The sequence below is a fragment of the Balaenoptera acutorostrata genome, chromosome 15, assembly GCF_949987535.1.
Source record: "Balaenoptera acutorostrata chromosome 15, mBalAcu1.1, whole genome shotgun sequence".
Lineage (NCBI taxonomy): Eukaryota > Metazoa > Chordata > Mammalia > Artiodactyla > Balaenopteridae > Balaenoptera > Balaenoptera acutorostrata.
The window spans coordinates 59,241,377-59,260,023 of record NC_080078.1 but is presented as its reverse complement, the minus strand read 5'-3'; the positions used below and the strand labels follow the sequence as shown (position 1 = coordinate 59,260,023).

The following is an 18,647-nucleotide window of genomic DNA, read 5'->3' as shown; positions in this document are numbered from 1 at the left end:
AGAAATTTAGGAACTTGATTATTACTTTGATTTTGATGTCTTCTCCGAGCTGTATTTCTGTCCTTTGTAAAATGGCCATATTAAAGTGCCAGGCATGATATGTAACATAAAAATGATGGTCTGCAGTAATCTACCATGGCTGAATCGGGAGAGGGAGGTTTTCCTTTATCTTTTGGACATATGTAACTTAATGGTTTTTGTCTAGAACCAGTTTTGGTCAAGACATTGATTATATTCATAGCTGTACCTGTTTTGCCTGCAGTCCAAGCTCACCTTAACCCCGTGGGTTGGCCTTCGGAAGATCAACGTGTCCTACTGGTGCTGGGAAGATATGTCCCCATTCACAAATAGTTTGCTACAGTGGATGCCATCTGAGCCCAGTGATGCTGGATTCTGTGGAATTTTGTCTGAACCCAGTACTTGGGGCTTAAAGGCTGCAACCTGCATCAACCCACTCAATGGTAGTGTCTGTGAAAGACCTGGTAAGTATGTGGGTGAATTATGCGTTACTGGAAGTTCATTGAAAGAGAAACTATAGAAGGCATAGTTAAGTATTACGAAATTTTCATGAAAAACCAATGGAGTATTGATTTCAAGCATATGAAGCAGAGTGTAACACAGAATTTTTAAAGCAGAAGGAAATAGTGTTTGGCTCTGAATAGTGTGAGCCATGAGCAAAACCAAAAATAACTAACTCTAATATTCTGATTAACTGTGAGATTGATTGGTTTGTTGACCACAAAAAGTATTGATAATTTCTCTGAAAGGCTAATTTCTTGGTGTTGGCAGGGAAATGTTGTGGAAGAAAGAACAAAAAATCCAAAGAAAAGATCAGAAAAGCAAGCAGATCACTGCAGGGACAGTGGACAGAAAGATAGTGTCACTGGGGAGAAAAATGATGGGAGTAGCTCTGTGTCATGAAGCAGAAGCAAACCTTCAGCATGATAAAGCTGCAGGAGAGTGCTGAAGGACCGGACACTTGGAGTAGCTTCACAGACTTGAAGCTCTCTAGGCACATTTAGGCTTCCTAAAGGCAGGCACAGGGGTGGCATTTGCAGCACGCAGACAAGCCCTAAACCAGCGTCCTCCTCCTGCAGAGGGACTCACAAGCAGTAGTTGGAATTCTGTGGCTGCTTTTGGGAGGCTGGACTCCATTGACATCATGTCTTATTTTAGGAAGGTACTGTCATTTGTCTGAGGAATACAGAGGTGTGGAAGAGAATTCATAGCACTGTAGGAGTCACCTTAAAGTATAATATCTAGGGGAACTTTTCAGCCATTTTGGATCCTGAGTGCTTTGGTGAATTTAATGAATGCTGTGGTTCTTTTTCCCCCAGAGTATACAAAGATGCAATTTTGCATATTCAGGTGGATTGTAAAACCCCTGAAGTTCATCCTGGGTCTCCTATGTCATAAGGAGCTTTAGAACCTCTACTCTTATGGAAAGATTAGCTTGTTCCCTCATGTCTGTCCTTAATGCTCTTTGAAAAGAAAAACTGTTTTCCCCCCAAGTGTATAAATATACTTGACTAAATAGTACTTGATGACCTAAGACTTTCTATTTTCTTCTTCATTTAGTGTAACCCACTGAATTGATTACATGACACACTAGTGGGTCACAACCCACATTGAAAAGCCTTTGACCTTAGCTGACATAGTGGGAGCTCTAAGTGTCTCTCTTGGGTTTACTTCCCAGCGAACCACAGTGCCAAGCAGTGCCGGACACCGTGTGCCTTGCGGACAGCATGTGGGGAGTGTACCAGCGGCAGCTCCGAGTGCATGTGGTGCAGCAACATGAAGCAGTGCGTGGACTCCAATGCCTACGTGGCCTCCTTCCCTTTTGGCCAGTGTATGGAGTGGTATACCATGAGCTGCCCCCGTGAGTGAAAAGTGAGCTCTAGGCAGTATGGGTAACAACTCCTGTGTGTAGGGCAGTGCTGTCAGACTCTGAAAATTCTAGGGATGAGACCAGACTTGACCTTCTGCTCAGGACTGTCCAGGGACTGCCTGATGTGAACCCACATACAGAATCAAGAACAATGACACAAGTAAACAACTGTAGGATAGATCACAGTACAGAAATAATTTGCCCAACCTCAGTATCATATTGCTCAATCCATGTAGTATCTCCACATCTTAATCTCCTAATTCATAAAGAAGTGCTTTCCAGGAGATGATCTCTAAACATCCTGGGATTGAGAGAGGAGGGGAGGAGTCTCTATTATATGTTGGACAAAATATTGGGCTCTTTAAAATTTTATTATGTCATTTAAACAATCACAATAGAATAGGAATTTTGACTCACAGAAGTTGAATAGTCTGTTAAAGAAAAAGGTAATTTAAATACAGTGAATTTAAGACTACATGTGATAGTGAATTGTAACTTATGTTTTTTTACAGCTGAAAATTGTTCAGGCTACTGTACCTGTAGTCACTGCTTGGAGCAACCAGGCTGTGGCTGGTGTACTGATCCCAGCAATACTGGCAAAGGGAAATGCACAGAGGGCTCCTATAAAGGACCAGTGAAAATGCCTTCTCAGCCCCCTACAGGAAATTCCTATCCACAACCCCTTCTCAATTCCAGCATGTGTCTGGAGGACAGCAGATACAACTGGTCTTTCATTCATTGTCCAGGTAAGATGTCTTGTGTATCCAAAATCAAGTGTTTCACTACCTATTTACAAAGAATAAAGCCTTGAAAGCTACATTATTTATATGGATTTCTTTAAGAAAAAAATAACATCGTTTAGGAAACTATTTGTTTCTTGTGAAAAATATTTTTAATGTCAATTAATGAAAATACTAAGGACTTTAAGTGAGTTGTCTTGCTAACTTTCATTACAAAAGTATTGAAATAAGTTCATTATAAAAAATTAACTATTACAGATGTAGATAAAATAAAAACTAGAATTCCTCTTCTCATCTCTAGAACGAAAAACTTTTAACAGTATAATATAGATACCTCTAGATGTATAGTTTTTAAAATAAAAAATACTATGCTATACACTATGCATATGATATATTGTTCTACAGTTTGCTTTTTACTTAAAAATACATTGTGACAATTGTTAGGGGAAAAATTAAAAATAAAATCTACTGCCAACCCAGAAATTCCTCTCCACAGATGTAGAAAAGAAAGAAACAGTTTTATTATTGAATAAGCATTAAACCAGGTTGTGGCCCACATCGCAGCAATCCACTAATGAGATTGCAAAATCGGAGAGAAATTCTACCCTTTTAAATATCCCAGAGTATATAATCCATTATATACATATTCTCGAAATGAAGATAACTTGTCTTCATGTGAGGATTTGACAGCACTGTTTGCTCTACGTTCTTTCACAGTTCATTCTGAATTTACCTGGTAATTGGGGAGGCCACCTAGGTTAGTTAATTGCCTTTACCCAAAGGAGAAAACAAACTTGTATCTTTAAGGCAAGCAGGTGGTTACAGTTTGGACCCATTCCCACAGCAAGGGGAGGGGGGCTGGCTCCCTTGATGTGTACATTTCAAAGAGATGGCTCTTAAGCACTTAAGAAGGACATCTCTGCTTTGTAGTGCTGACTTGAAGTTTATTTAGGTTTAAAAAATTTACATACATATACATATCAAAGGAACAGGAAGGTGTTTTTTTTTAACATCTTTATTGGAGTATAATTGCTTTACAATGGTGTGTTAGTTTCTGCTTTATAACAAAGTGAATCACTTATACATATAGATATGTTCCCATATCTCTTCCCGCTTGCATCTCCCTCCCTCCCACCCTCCCTATCCCACCCCTCTAGGTGGTCACAAAGCACCGAGCTGATCTCCCTGTGGTATGCGGTTGCTTCCCACTAGCTAGCTATTTTACGTTTGTTAGTGTATATATGTCCATGCCACTCTCTCACTTTGTCACAGCTTGCCCTTTCCCCTCCCCATATCCTCAAGTCCATTCTCTAGTAGGTCTGTGTCTTTATTCCCGTCTTGCCACTAGGTTCTTCATGACCTTTTTTTTTTTTTTTTCAGGAAGGGTTTTTAAATACAGGTTTTCTTACTGAAATGGTCTAAGAAAAGGGAGAAGGAAAACCATCTCTTTCCCTTTGACAGGAAGAAAAAAGGAAAAATTCAGCCTGCCTGCCTGCCTCCCTCTCGCCCTCCTCCTCTCCCTTTGCCCTCTTCTCCCCTCTCCACTCCTTCCCTCTGTCCTTTCCCTTCTCCTTCTCCTTCCCCTTCCTTCCTATCCTTTCCAGTGGTTGATGCCAGAAGGAACAGACCTTGAGTTGACCTAAAGCTTGATCCTAGACCTGCTATGGTAGCTGTCCTGAGAAACCAACCCTGAAAAACTGGCCTTTGATTCAAACTTTCAGTAAATCTCAGGAATGTACTGATGGGCCGCCAGAGCAGTTGGGAGATGCTAGGCAGGTGCAAAGACTCCCAAGAGATTAGTGGATAAGAATTTCTCCAAGAGCCTGCCAGACATTGCCCCTGACCACTGGGTTCTTTGTGAGGACTTCTATAAGGGAAAGACCACTGTAAACAAAGATAAAGGGCCACAGGCAGACTGGAAGAAAATATCTGCAGGGTATATAACAAATGATTATCATCCAGAGTATGTAAACCTCTACCCTCCAGAAAAAAAAAAAAAAAAAAAAAGCTGAATGTCAACCCAACAGAAAAAGTGGACAAAGTGAAACCGCTAGGTGTCTTTTCCCCGGGGGTTGGGGGGTGGGCGCCATGGCACTCCAAGGAGCTCCAGTCCTTTATGTCTCAGCACAGAAAGAATTCATCTAGGTGCTAAGTGATAGATAAGAGGGATTTATTAGAATAGAACAATTGTGAGGCTTACAAGTGAGCAGGCTAGAGGGTGCCGCACTCTGAGAACTTAGTGGGCTACAGCTTTATGATCAAAGGAAAAATGGGGTGGGGGAAAAGACCACCTTCTTCCTCATTCTTGAGTAGACATCAGGCTTCCATCATAAGCTCCTCCTCCAGGTTGGGCAGGGGAGTTTTCTTGTCCCTGCATCGTCAAGCCAGGACTGTCACGACATTATGGAAAAATTATTTTAGGTTTCAGTACAATAAGGGTCTTTCACTTTCAATGTCACCCTTCCATAAATTATTGTTTTTTATGCGTGCAGAGAGCATGTCCTAGGGGTCATTAACTTACTGAGCTCACTGGGCAGGATGTGGGTCTCATGCCACCATTGTTTTATTGTTTTGGGGCATGTCTCATGCTTCTGTTGCATGGTTTTGTTGCTAAGCAGGCCTGCTTAGTTTTGTGGTTAAGCAAACCTGCTTTCTTGAGTGATCATTAACTTACAGGGGTCTCCCATATTTTTTTCTACTTACAATCCCCTAGTGGGATTAACTGTTTAATCACCTACTTTGTCCCTTTATTCTCTTCCTATCAAAAGGATATAAAGTCATTCTCAGAAAAGGAAGTAGAGCAGGAAAATGCAAAATAAAATGAGAAACCAGCTTTTTATCTACAGAACTGGATTAAATTCTCTTTGTTCCTTTTTTCCTAAGATTTTGGAGGATCTACAGTTGCATTTCTAATCTACTAGTGGTTTAATTAATGAAATAGTTAAATCTGTGCTTTTCCACTAATATCAAGAATATATCAGGTAAAATGAAAATACACAGGATATAGGAAAATATTTACAAATTATATGTCTGATAAGAAGCTAATGTCCAGAATACATAAAGAACTCTTTAAACTCAAATAAGCACATGAAAAGATACTCAACATCATTCAGGAAACTGGAATTCTCATTAATTGTTGGTAGGAATGTAAAATGCTGTAGCCACTTTGGAAAACAATTTGGCAGTTCCTCAAAAAGTTAAACATAGATGCATCATATAGCCCAGTATATACCCAAGAGAATTGAAAATACATGTCCACACAAGAACTTGTACTGAGGGGCTTCCCTGGTGGTGCAGTGGTTGAGAATCCGCCTGCCAATGCAGGAAACACGGGTTCAAGCCCTGGTCCGGGAAGATCCCACATGCCACAGAGCAGCTAAGCTGGTGCGCCACAACTGCTGAGTCTGCGCTTTAGAGCCCACAAGCCACAACTACTGAAGCCCGTGCTCCGCAACAAGAGAAGCCACTGCAGTGAGAAGCCTGCTCACCGCAAGAAAGAGTAGCCCCCACTCGCCACAACTAGAGAAGAGCCCGCGCGCAGCAACAAAGACCCAACGCAGCCAAAAATAAAAATAAATAGATAAATTTATTAAAAAAAAAAAAAACTTGTACTGAGTGCTCATAGAAGTATTATTCATAATAGACAAAAGTGGCAACAACCCAGATGTCTGCCAGCCAGCGAGTGGATAAACAAAATGTGGTACATTCATACAATGGAATACTATTTGACAATAAAAAGGAATATAAAGTACTGATATATTCTACAACATGAATGAACCTCGAAAATATGCTGTGCAAAAGCAGTCAGATACAAAGGCTATATATTATATGATATCACTTATATGGAATGTCCAAAAAAGGGCAAATATATAGAGACAAAAAGTAGATTATTGGTTGCTTAGGGCCGGGGGCAGAAATGGGGAATAATGGGCACAAAGTTTTCCAAAGTAGCTGTACCATTTTTCATTCTCACTAGCAGTGTAGAAAGGTTCAGATTTCTCCACATCCTTATCAATACTTGTGTCTGTCTGTTTGATTGTAGCTGTTCTAGTATATGAGAAATGGTATCTCACTGTGGTTTTGACTTGCATTTCCCTAATGACTAATGAAGTTGAGCATCCTATTGGCCATTTGTATGTGTTTGGAGAACTGTCTATTCAAATCCTTTGCCCAGTTTTAAATTGCATTATCTTTTTACTGTTGACGTATAAGAGTTCTTTATGAATCTAGATACAAGTCCCTTATTGGTTATACAGTTTGCAAATATTTTCTCCCATTCCATGGGTTTCTTTTTACTTTCTTATGGTATCTTTTGAAATACAAAAGATTTCGTTTTTCCCATGTGCTTTTGGTATTGTATCTAAGAAGTCAGTGCCTAACTAACCCAAAAATCGCAATTACTCCTGTGTTTTCTCTTTAAGGTTACATAGATTTATCTCTTTGTATTTAGGTCCGTAATTCATTTTGAGTTAATTTTTGTATATGGTGTGAGGTAGGGGTCCAAATTTATCTTTTTGCATGTAGTTAACCAGTTGTCCCTGCACCATTTGTTGAAAAGACTATTTTTTTACTATTGAATTTTGGGAGCACATTTGTTGAAAATCAGTTGAATGTAAGAACTTATTTCTGGACTCTCATTTCTATTGCATTGACCTATATGTCTGTCCTTATGCTGGTATCACACTCTTGATTTCTGTAGCTTTGTAGTAAGTTTTGAAATTGGGAAGTCTGAGTCCTCCAACTTTGTTCTTATTTTTCTAGATTGTCATGGCTGTTCTGGGTTCTTTGAATTTCCATATGAATTTTAGGATGAACTTGTCAGTTTCAGTAACATCAACAGAAAGCCAGCTGACATTTGATAGAGATTGCATTGAATCTGTAGACCAACTGGGGGTATATTACCATCTTAACAATATTAAGCCTTTTAGTTTATGAACCTGGAATGTCTTTCTATTTCTTTAGTTTTTAATTTTCTTTCAGCAATGTTTTATAAAGTTTTCAATGTATATATCTTATGCTTATTTTGTTAAATTTACTATACAAAGTATTTTATTCTTCTTCATGGTATTGTGAATGGAATTATCTTAATTTCGTTTTCTGATTGTTCATTGTTAATATGTAGAAATACAGTTGATTTTGTATGTTAATCTTGTATCGTGCAACCTTGCTAAACTCATTATTTCTACTAGTTTTTTAGTGGATTAGGGTTTTCTATATACAGGGTTGTGTTGTTTACTAAGAAAGACAGTTCTACTGTCTTTCCTATCTGGATACCTTTTAAAAAAAAAATTTTGGGGGGCTAATTGGCCTGGCTAGAAATTCCAGTACAATGTTGAATAAAAGTGGTGAGAGTGGACATCATTTTCTTGTTCCTGATCTTAGAGGGAAAGAATTCAGTCTTTTTCCATTACGTATGATGTTGGCCTTAGTTTTTTCATACTTGTCCTTTATCAGGTTGAGAAATTTTCCTTCTATTCCTAGACTTTTGAGGGCTTTTGTCATGATTGGGTGCTGGATTTTGTCAAATGCTTTTTCTGTATCACAATGATGATGTGGTTTTGTTCTTTAGTTTATTAATATTATGTTATACTAATTGATTTAAGGATATTAAACCAGTCATTCATTCCTGGGATAAAGCCCATTTGCTCATGATGCATAATACTTTTTACAGTGTTGCTGGATTTAGTTTGCTAGTTGGGTATTTTGTGTCTGTTTTCATGAGAGATATAGGTCTGTTCTATAGTTTTCTTTCTTGTGATGACTGTCTGACTTTGGTACCAGGGTAGTACTGGCTTCATAGAGTGAGTAGGGAAGTATTCCCTCCTCTTGTATTTACTGAAAGAGTTTGCAAAAGTATTAGTATTAATTCTTCTTTAAGTACTGGTAGAATTCACCAGTGAAGCCATCTGGGCTTGGATTTTTCTTTGTGGGAAGAGTTTTGATTATTCATTCAGTCTCTTAGTATAGGTAAGTAAAGTATAATACAGGCAGCTTTTCTGTTTCTGCTTGAGTCAGTTTGGGTAACCTGTGTTTTATAGGAATTTTTCTGTTTCATCTAAGTGATCAAATTTGTTGGCATACAGCTGTTCCTGTTATTTTCTGGCAAGTAGCTTTTTGGCTATATGTGTTCTCCTGTTTAATCTATTGAAGGGTTTTTGTTTTGTGTCTGATTTTGTTTTATCCTTTTCATTTTGCAAGGTCTCTAAATATTGTGAGGGTTTCTTCCAGAGCTTGCTTTCTTATTTTATGAATGCAATGATCTCTGAAGCCTCCTTGAATTTGCTAAAATTAGTATTTTTCGTTCTCTAAAGTTTCTTGCATTAATCCTTCCTTCAGAGTTAGTCATTCCGTGTGTTTATCTAGGTGGTGCTTTTAGGTTGATGATTTTCTCATACTAGTGATTCCTCAAGGTTGATTTGTATTTATAACTGAATGTCTAAGCTTATGAGTACTGGGTGAACTGAGGTGTCATGAAGGTGTGATGTGATGTCCTAAGGGAGAGGCTGGCTAGCTAGTACCAGGGCTCTCCAGCTCTGGTCTGCTCTGGCTGTTGTTGAATGGTCTGCATTCCTTCCACAGTGGAGGAAGGAAGGAGCAATGGACCAGGTGTGTGGATGCATTTGGCATGTTCATGGTTGTGCCACGTGCCTCCCCTCTTGGGGCGTTCTGGCTAGAAATTCAGTGCTTCAGAAGTATATCTCAGTACTTCTCATAGCACCTTTTCCTCTTATCCCAAACCCTTGTTTTTACATTTCTTCTATAATTTCAGTGAGATCTTGAAGAGGAAGAGAGAGAGAAGCATTTGTTCAATCTTTTTATCTTGAACCAGAATACAGATATTTTGGTAAATGATTTTAGGTATTACATTTTTCTGGTGTTGTGCTTTGCCCTTTTGCTATGTGCACAGTTGCTCATCTTCACAGGAAAAACATGTATAGTCCACAGATCTTAAGCAATTTTGGTGGAATATTTGACGTAGTCATTTTTAAGTTCTTCAGTTGCAGTCTATTTAAAACAACTCAAATACCTACAGGGATGGGGTAGAAAGCAGGTGGGTAAACAGAACAGGTGCAAGGCCATGGAAAGTTGTCAAGGTGGAGACTGTATGACATTGATCAACCAAGACAGATCTGTAAAAGAGCAGATCTTAAATGTTTCACCACAAAAAAGAAATGGTAATTATGTGACATGATGCAGGTGTTAGGTATAGCTATGGTGGTCATCATTTTGCAGTAAGTGTATCAAATCAACACATTGTATACTTTAAATGTGCACTTTAGATTTACACAATGTTATATGTCAGTTACATCTCAATAGAGCTAAGGAGAAAAAAAGACAGGTCTGCTTACAGGTTGTGCACTACATGAGTGACCCCACCTGAAGTATGCAGTGCATAACTGTCCTGAGCAGCCCTGAGAGGTCTAGGCCTCATATGCCTTTCTAGTTGTAAACTCCTGTATGCATCAGGAATCAGTAATTCCACTTATAGAAATGTTTACATATAAACATGGTTATTTTTCTAAAAATGAAAAATTGAAAGCAAACTAAATATCAAAATGTAATGGTTAAGTGACTGTTTGGCTTCATAGAAATCATTCTGCCATTTAAAGTTTTGTTTATGATAGATAAAATAATGTGGTAAAATAATTGTGATCTACATTTTAAAAAATCAAAATTGAATATTAATATGACCACAACTGTGTAAAACTGTATAGAAAAAAATACTGGAAAGAAAGATCCAAATGTGGACAGTGATCTCTGGGTGGTGAAATTGTATATGATTTTTTTTTTCCCTTTCCTTGTATTTTTCAAATTTACTATCATGAGCATATATTATTTTTACAATGAATAACAGCAAAAACTTTTTTTTTAATGGCTCTGGACTTTCACCTTGCTGTGGTATATTTCTGATTTTCCTGAACTAGCTCTTTTTTGATGTTTTGATCTTATTTCTCAAACTAGTTTTTAGTAGTTTTGATGATTATTTAGAAGCAATAAGGAACTTAGATCGTTGCAAATAAATCTTGTGGAACGTACTCCACCCAGCTGTACCATAGGAAAAGCCCCTTAAAATTCTTTCTTTCAGCTTGCCAGTGCAATGGCCACAGCAGATGCATTAATCAGAGTATCTGTGAGAAGTGTGAGAACCTGACCACGGGCAAGCATTGTGAGACCTGCATATCTGGCTTCTATGGTGATCCGACCAATGGGGGAAAATGTCAACGTAAGTCAAATTTTTCAGGGTTACTGATTGCAAACCAGGTGGCACATAATGCGTCTGTTTGACTTGTATATCTTGGAGGAAAAAAGCCACTTGGTTTCAGATATTGCATTTCTTAAGTTATACTTGTCAGGAGCTCAGCTGAGCTGGAGGAGAGAGAGCAGAGCTGCCTAGTGTCAGAGTAGCCATTAAAGCAACTAGTCAAAAATGAAGGACTTCCCTGGTGGTCCAGTGGTTAAGACTGCACGCTCAATGCAAGGGGCCCGGGTTCGATCCTTGGTTAGGGAACTAGATCCCACATGCCGCAACTATGAGCCTGCATGCCACAACTAAAGACCCCCGTGTGGCAACAAGGATCCTGCATGCCACAACTAAGACCCGGCGCAGCCAAATAAATAAATATTAAAAAGAAAAAAATGAAGGAGTTAAGCCTTTAATCACTTACTGTGATGGTATAAGCAAGAGGCTTAAACTGGAGAAAGCACTGACTCCCCTTGTTCCACTTTCCCTCCTGGAATGGTGCGCTGGTTGAGCGTCAAGTGGATCAGCATAGGCTTGGGGGTCAACTCGTTGTTGAGGGAGCCCTGAACAAAAAGGCCCAGCAAAAAGCCTTTTATGGACCCTGGGGTCGGGAGGGAGGGTGAAGGGGAAGGACTAAGAGTGGAAAAGTACCTGAGACTGAGAGTGGGTAAAACCTCTTTGAGGTTCCCCTCCTCCTCCATATGGAAGCTCAGCAGAGGTGACTGAAGAAGACCTCTGCCCAAGGCCTCAGATAAAGAGACCTAGGAATGAAGGTGCCTGAGCTAGGAATGCAAATATGTGAAAGAGAGTGGCCGGCCAGGTGACCTGAGACCTTGACTCAACCCCCCTCAGAGACTTCCACCCAGGCTGGTGTGGGGAGGGCAGCTTTCCTGGTACGGCCCACCAGGGAAAGCCTTTGTCATTGTCTATGGTTCGGCCTCAAAAATCACATGTAGGTTTTTAACCAGGAGCTGGACTCCTCAGTACTTCTACTATTTTTAAAGATTTAAGTAGTCCCATGTTTCCCCATACATGTCAAATAGATTCCTGTAAGCAATAGGGTACTTTATTGTTAGTACACAAATTATATTTTTTAAAATGACAAGTGATACCAATAAACTACTTTTTGGTTTGTTCTAGTTTATAGTGGAAAGACCCGTCAGGTCTTAGTAGGAAAATAAATAAGAAAGGAAAATCTCTACCTACTTGCCATATCCCACCTCCAAACTCCTTAGCATGGCTCTTGAGAATCTGACCCCAGAGCATCCAGAAGAGAGTTAGTGTCCTAGTGGAACCTCCCTGGGGTTTAGTTGCTTCATCTGTAAAATGGGGATAGTAGAGTGGTTGTTGAAATGAAAGCAGTCAGCAGGACATAACAGGTAGATGTGAGCAATTATTATTACTCTTCTGATGTCCTTTCTCACCACTCTTAAGTAAAATTTCTTGCTCAGATTAAAAGGTATTAAGTAAAACTATTTTTTCACTCTTTGTGAATAGATTTCATCCATTAGACAGAAATCAGAGTACTTGACATTATTGAGTGGTGAGTATATATAAGGCATTGTGCTGGTAGCTACCTGAGACAGTGCTGCTTTTATTATCCTCAGGATCAAGTAGTCTGCCCAAGGTCTCACTGTGAGATTTGGCCATGCTGAGAACCATATCCAGGATGTGTGACTTTAGCTGTTGGGCCTGGTTGTGCCACTGTGAGGGTGCCATCATCCCCATATCTTCAGCTCTCATCTTAGAAAAATTACATTCTCCTCTGTGGCATCTGTGAGGCCTGAGTACAGTTGTTCAGAACTCAGAGCTAGCTTTATTTTTTAGAGTCACAATCCATAATAGAAAGCATGATTTAAAAATACTGTGAGTGGGCTTCCCTGGTGGCACAGTGGTTGAGAATCTGCCTGCCAATGCAGGGGACACGGGTTCGAGCCCTGGTCTGGGAAGATCCCACATGCCGCGGAGCTACTAGGCCCGTGAGCCACAACTACTGAGCCTGTGCATCTGGAGCCTGTGCTCCGCAACAAGAGAGGCCACGATAGTGAGAGGCCCGCGCACCGCGATGAAGAGTGGCCCCCGCTTGCCGCAACTAGAGGAAGCCCTCGCACAGAAATGAAGACCCAACACAGCCAAAAATAAATAAATAAATTAATTAATTAATTTTAAAAAAGAAAAGAAAAACACTGCCTGTGCTTCACCTTCAAAGATGAGCAGGTGGTGATGGGCCCAAAAGAAAAAAAAAAAAAAATACTGTGAGTGACACCAAGTCTTTAATGTTTTCTTCTTAGAATTGTATAGTCCTTAAGCTATGGATAACAGCGATGAGTTTTTGAATGCTTACTGTGTTTTATTCATGTATTATCTCATTTAATCCTCCCCAAAACCCTACGGGATAGGCAGTGTTATTATCCCTGTCACATGGATGAGGAGGCTGACTTAGAAAGGGAGCTAAGTGGAGGGACCTGAATTCAAACCCAGGCAAACTGAACTTTAGGCCTTTGCTTTTGTTAGCACACTGCACCTCTCTCCATCCTCAGTAGAGCCCTGAGTTGAACCCTAGTGTTTCTCACTCCAGCATAAATTTTCTTCGCCACTGCACTATTCTATTCATAGGTTTCTTTGGATTTTTTTTCTCCACCGGATTTCCTTTAAAAGTACACCTATCTCCAGCCTAATACTTTTAATTTATTCACAGAAAAACAGTTTGTAGAGTGAAAAGGTATTGAGCAAAAGGATTCATTTATTTCACCTGGAGTATAAAGTTTGTCATAGCTCACACTTATGTGTTGGATGAAAGAAGGTGGAGATGTGTTAGTGGCTAGAGGAGGGAGATGACAAGTCATTTGCTGTTAAGGAAGAAGAAGGCAGGCAAGGGTGTGAATCCTAGAGGGCCGCTGAAACACTGACCTGCCATTGGAATCCTGCCTCAGAAGCGTGGCCATTGTGGAGAAGTCTCCTCAGCTAAGGCAGAGCTTAGCCAGACCAACCCTCCCCCCAGAGGGCAGTCATCGCTCAGAGGTCTCTATGAGGACAGGGACTGTGTCTGTGTGCCACACTGGAGATGCTTCAGAAATGTTTATTGAGTGAATGAGAGAATGGTGATAGTGAAAAACGGAGTCTGTTGCAAAGATCTTTGCAAAGTCTATTGCAAAGTCTGTTGCAGAGGGATGACCTCAGATTGGCAGCAGACACTGACATTTCTCTTTCCTCCTGGCCTGTGACTTTGGCTTCTTTAATGTTGCCTTGACATTATTTGAGATAAATCACTAGCTAAAAAACAAGAATTGTACCCCTTAAATGAATGCATTTATTTTACCTGGCTTTCCTGTTGAATCCAGTTGAGATAATATTATTTGTTTTAGGAAAAGTCTCTAATAGTGGTAATCTTTTAAGCCAGTTGTGACCACCCACTTTCCTTTTCCTTCTCCCCAGCATGCAAGTGCAATGGGCACGCGTCGCTGTGCAATACCAACACGGGCAAGTGCTTCTGCACCACCAAGGGTGTCAAGGGGGACGAGTGCCAGCTGTGAGTACCACACTCCTGGGACTCCTGCCACAGGCCATACCTCATCAGGGAGGGCCAAGGGGCTGTGAAACTGCCTGAACCCCAAGAGCCACCCTTTTCTCTGGGCCTTGTTGCCGTGGGCTCTGAGGGATCCCAAGTTGATTGACTTGAAGTTTTGCCCTTTCTCCTTCAGATAGGTGTAATTTAGTCACCCTCCATACTGGGAAGGTTGTCAGTTTAGCAGTAATTCCTTAATGGCTCTTTAAATCACAATTTTATGTTTGAGTGACACTGACAGTTCCTTGCTTGCTGACTTGGATTAGTCTTTTAACTTCACTAACAACTTGATTTTTGTCATATCAGGAGATTTTCCTAAAAGATAGAGTTAGAAGAGCTGGTATTCCAGGACAGTATTTTATTTGGCATTTTGGTTGTCTAATAGAGAGGTCATCTTGCCTTTAACACACCCTCCCTGTTCTAGCATTTTCCTTGGTGAAGTATGTCAAACATTTTCCGGGGAAGAGTTTGGGGTTCCCATCCATGAGGATGCAAACAGCATCAGGCAGATGTGGGGATTCAGCCCTGGCTGTGCCTCCACTGAGTAGGGTGCTGTTGAGGCAAATCACTTAACTGTGTTAAGCCTCATTTTCCCCATCTATCAATAGTGAGGCTAGTGGTAATTGTTTTTAGTGTCCTGGTGAGTTTAAACAAGAGAGATTGTTCCCCAGGGTCTCTCTGCCTCACCAGAAAACCTCATAAAATAAGCTCTCAATTTAATTTTTAAATCTAGGCTCCTGTAAATAGAAAAATGTAATAGAGCAAAATTAATAACCCCTGCCTTCAGTTAATGGTATACAACAAAGAAATTAAGTGTAGATCTAGTGAAAGACTTTCTCTTTAGGAAATTTTAAATATAAACAAGTGCTGATAATCACTCTAGATAAAAAGACACAACATCCTTGTATTATTTATCTGGCAAAAGTGCTTCACCCAAGCTTTCCCCTCCTTTCCTCACAGTTCATAGCTATTGTGCCTGCCTGAATCACTTTGTAAAGTGGGAGCCTGGGTTTTACTGATGTTCATAGATGATATTTATGAGGAAATTAATAATTCTTTTTTACTAGAACTTATTTTTTTCTCCAGACTGATGAACCATGTCCAAGGGTTGTTTTTTGTGTTTTGTTTTTTAAGTGATTCTTGGTTTTTAGCCTTCTCTCACTTGTATTTAAAGAACAGGTTCAATTTATCCAGGAAAAGTGAAAAATGAATATATGAAAAATGTTTTTATTTTTTTTCAATAACAGCTCTGATTTTATTGCAGTAATAAAAACAGACAGCTAGATGGCCCTAGGAGAAAAACACATGTAAGATAGCCGTTCTTCCACTTAGCCACCATTTACATCTTGTGGCATAATCTTATCTAAACAGTTTGCCTTTGCCACAGTCTCATCTACACCCACACATTCCAAAATGGATAAAAACTTACTACTTTATTAGCAACTAACCACAGGTAAATCAATTTGAAAACGGTTTTAATTGCACTTTTAGAAGACTATTTAGTCCATACAAAAGTGAACATGTGTTTTTCATGATAATAAATAGGATCTAAATTTTATTTTATTTGAATTTATCTCATGTGCTTTGGCAAGTGTTTATCAGTTGGTGGTGGTGTGAACTGCTGGGCAGTCAGCATTGAAAATGAATGCAAAGTCTTGTTAGTCCATCTGATTTGAGTAACAGTGAAGAATGTAATTATACTGGCTCAAAAACTGGTAGTTTGGGCTTCCCTGGTGGTGCAGTGGTTGAGAATCTGCCTGCCAATGCAGGGGACACGGGTTCGAGCCCTGGTCTGGGAAGATCCCACATGCCACGGAGTAACTGGGCCCGTGAACCACAACTACTGAGCCTGCGCGTCTGGAGCCTATGCTCCGCAACAAGAGAGGCCGCGATAGTTAGAGGCCTGCGCACCGCGATGAAGAGTGGCCCCCGCTCGCTGCAACTAGAGAAAGCCTTCGCACAGAAACGAAGACCCAACACAGCCGAAAATAAATAAATAAATAAATTTTAAAAACAAAAAAAACTGGTAGTTTATATAAAAAGATCTACTTGATTTTATTTTATTTTATTTTATTTTATTTTATTTTATTTTATTTTGATCTACTTGATTTTAAAGTGAATGTAGATTCTAAGTAACAACAGAAAATAATCTTCATTTTTTTCATTTTTTTCCCCCAGATGTGAAGTAGAAAATCGATACCAAGGAAACCCTCTCAAAGGAACATGTTATTGTAAGTGTTTTTGCAGTTCTCATTTGTCTAGAAGCAAAGTAGTTCAGTAAAACATTATTTTCTTTAACATGGTTTGAGAATGATAAGTGCTATAGGAATATAGTAACCACCCATAGAAGTGTCGCCTAATTTGATGTATTACATTCTATTAAATTTAATACATATGTAAATACCATTTTAAGCTGCTTTAATTCTGGTTGTGGTTTATATCAGTATGTCCATAGCAAATATCAGGGAAGAGTACAGAGATACACGTCTCTGGCTTTCCTGATTTACGTTCTCTTGAAACCTTATTTCATTTGCCATTATCTGGTTGGGGTCATTGTATGTCATATTTTAGGATCGATCAAAAACAGAATTCTTAAAATGTAGTTGAAGTTATCCTCTCTGAAACTGATTTGTGTTAACCACCTCTCTAGGAACTAATATGTAAAATAAAATATCTAGTGACTGACTTACAGTGAATGGTAAATCTGGCAAGGTGACCAGGTCCTTATGGGTAAATGCATTTTCTTCTTGTAGGAGAATCCACATACTAGGTCAGATTATGGAACCAGAGGAAAATGAGCTAATGTTTTCACATTCTGCTATAATTATATACTGGCTTCCGGGTTAAATAATGTCCCCTCAAAATTCATGTCCAGCTAGAACCTATAAATGTGTTTTTCTAGAAAAAAACAAGAGAAAAACTTCATGACCTTGTATATGGGAAAAGGTCCTTAGATGTGATTTGAAAAGCACAATTCATAAAAGAAAAACTCGTTTATTAGGACCTATCAAAATTTAAAACTTGTGTTTTTAAAAAATACTGTTTAAAAAGTAAAAAGGGACTTCCCTGGTGGCGCAGTGGTTAAGAATCCGCCTGTCAATTCAGGGGACACGGGTTCAATCCCTGGTCCAGGAAGATCCCACATGCCACAGAGCAACTAAGCCTGTGCGCCACAACTACTGAGCCTGTGCTCTAGACCCCGCGAGCCACAACTGCTGAGCCTGCATGCCACAACTACTGAAGCACACGCGCCTAGAGCCCATGCTCCACAACAAGAGAAGCCACCACAATGAGAAGCCCACACACTGCAATGAAGAGGAGGCCCCACTCACCACAACTAGAGAAAGCTCACGCGCAGCAATGAAGACCCAACGCAGCCAAAAATAAATTAATTAATTAATTTTTAAAAAAGTAAAAAGCAAGCTACAGACTAAGGAAAATGTTTACAAAGCGTATCTTTGATTAAGAGTTTATATTCAGAATATATAAAGAACTCTTACAACTGGATAAGGGGACAATTTCAGTTAAAAACAAAGATTTGAATAGACATTTCACCAAAGAAGATAGACGAATTGCCAATAAGCACATGAAGAAATGTGTAACATTGTTAGACATTTGGGATATGTGTATTAAAACCACAATGAAGGGGCTTTCCTGGTGGTGCAGCGGTTAAGAATCCACCTGCCAATGCAGGGGACACGGGTTCGAGCCCTGGTCTGGGAAGATCCTACATGCCGCAGAGCAGCTAAGCCCATGTGCCACAACTACTGAGCCTGTGCTCTAGAGCCCGTGAGCCACAACTACTGAGCTCACGCACCACAGCTACTGAAGTCCGCCTGCCTAGAGCCCGTGCTCTGCAACAAAAGAAGCCACCGCAATGAGAAGCCCATGCACCGCAACGAAGAGTAGCCCCCACTAGCCACAACTAGAGAAAGCCCGCACGCGGCAACAAAGACCCAACGGAGCCGAAAAAAACACAGTGAGATACACCCCTAGAATGACTAGAATCAAAAGCCAATACAGTGGCTTAATAGAAGACAACTGGATTCTCATATATGCTTCTGCATTCAATCTGTTGCACTATGTCTCTTTGGTTAAAGTACACACAAAAAAAACCTGGCCCCACCAGACATACAGTTAGAAAAGGATGGAGTGTTTTAATAACCTTTTCAGGTAACTGGGTATTATCCTTTGATACCATATCAAAACCAG

The 18,647-nt window shown here is 39.8% G+C and overlaps 1 protein-coding gene across 5 annotated transcripts in view; it reads left to right on the top strand.

Moving 5' to 3' along the window:
• The window catches only part of ATRN (attractin), a 162,128-nt gene that overhangs the window by 83,286 nt on the left and 60,195 nt on the right, over positions 1 to 18,647 (top strand). For 4 of the 5 annotated variants that reach the window (XM_057530149.1, XM_057530145.1, XM_057530147.1 and 1 more), the window contains exons 16-21: positions 263 to 482; positions 1,697 to 1,879; positions 2,401 to 2,634; positions 10,715 to 10,852; positions 14,306 to 14,399; positions 16,614 to 16,666. In XM_057530149.1, the coding sequence (XP_057386132.1) occupies positions 263 to 482; positions 1,697 to 1,879; positions 2,401 to 2,634; positions 10,715 to 10,852; positions 14,306 to 14,399; positions 16,614 to 16,666 (922 nt within the window). The remainder of the gene's footprint in view (positions 1 to 262; positions 483 to 1,696; positions 1,880 to 2,400; positions 2,635 to 10,714; positions 10,853 to 14,305; positions 14,400 to 16,613; positions 16,667 to 18,647) is intronic. The other variant, XM_057530146.1, reaches the window with a different exon arrangement.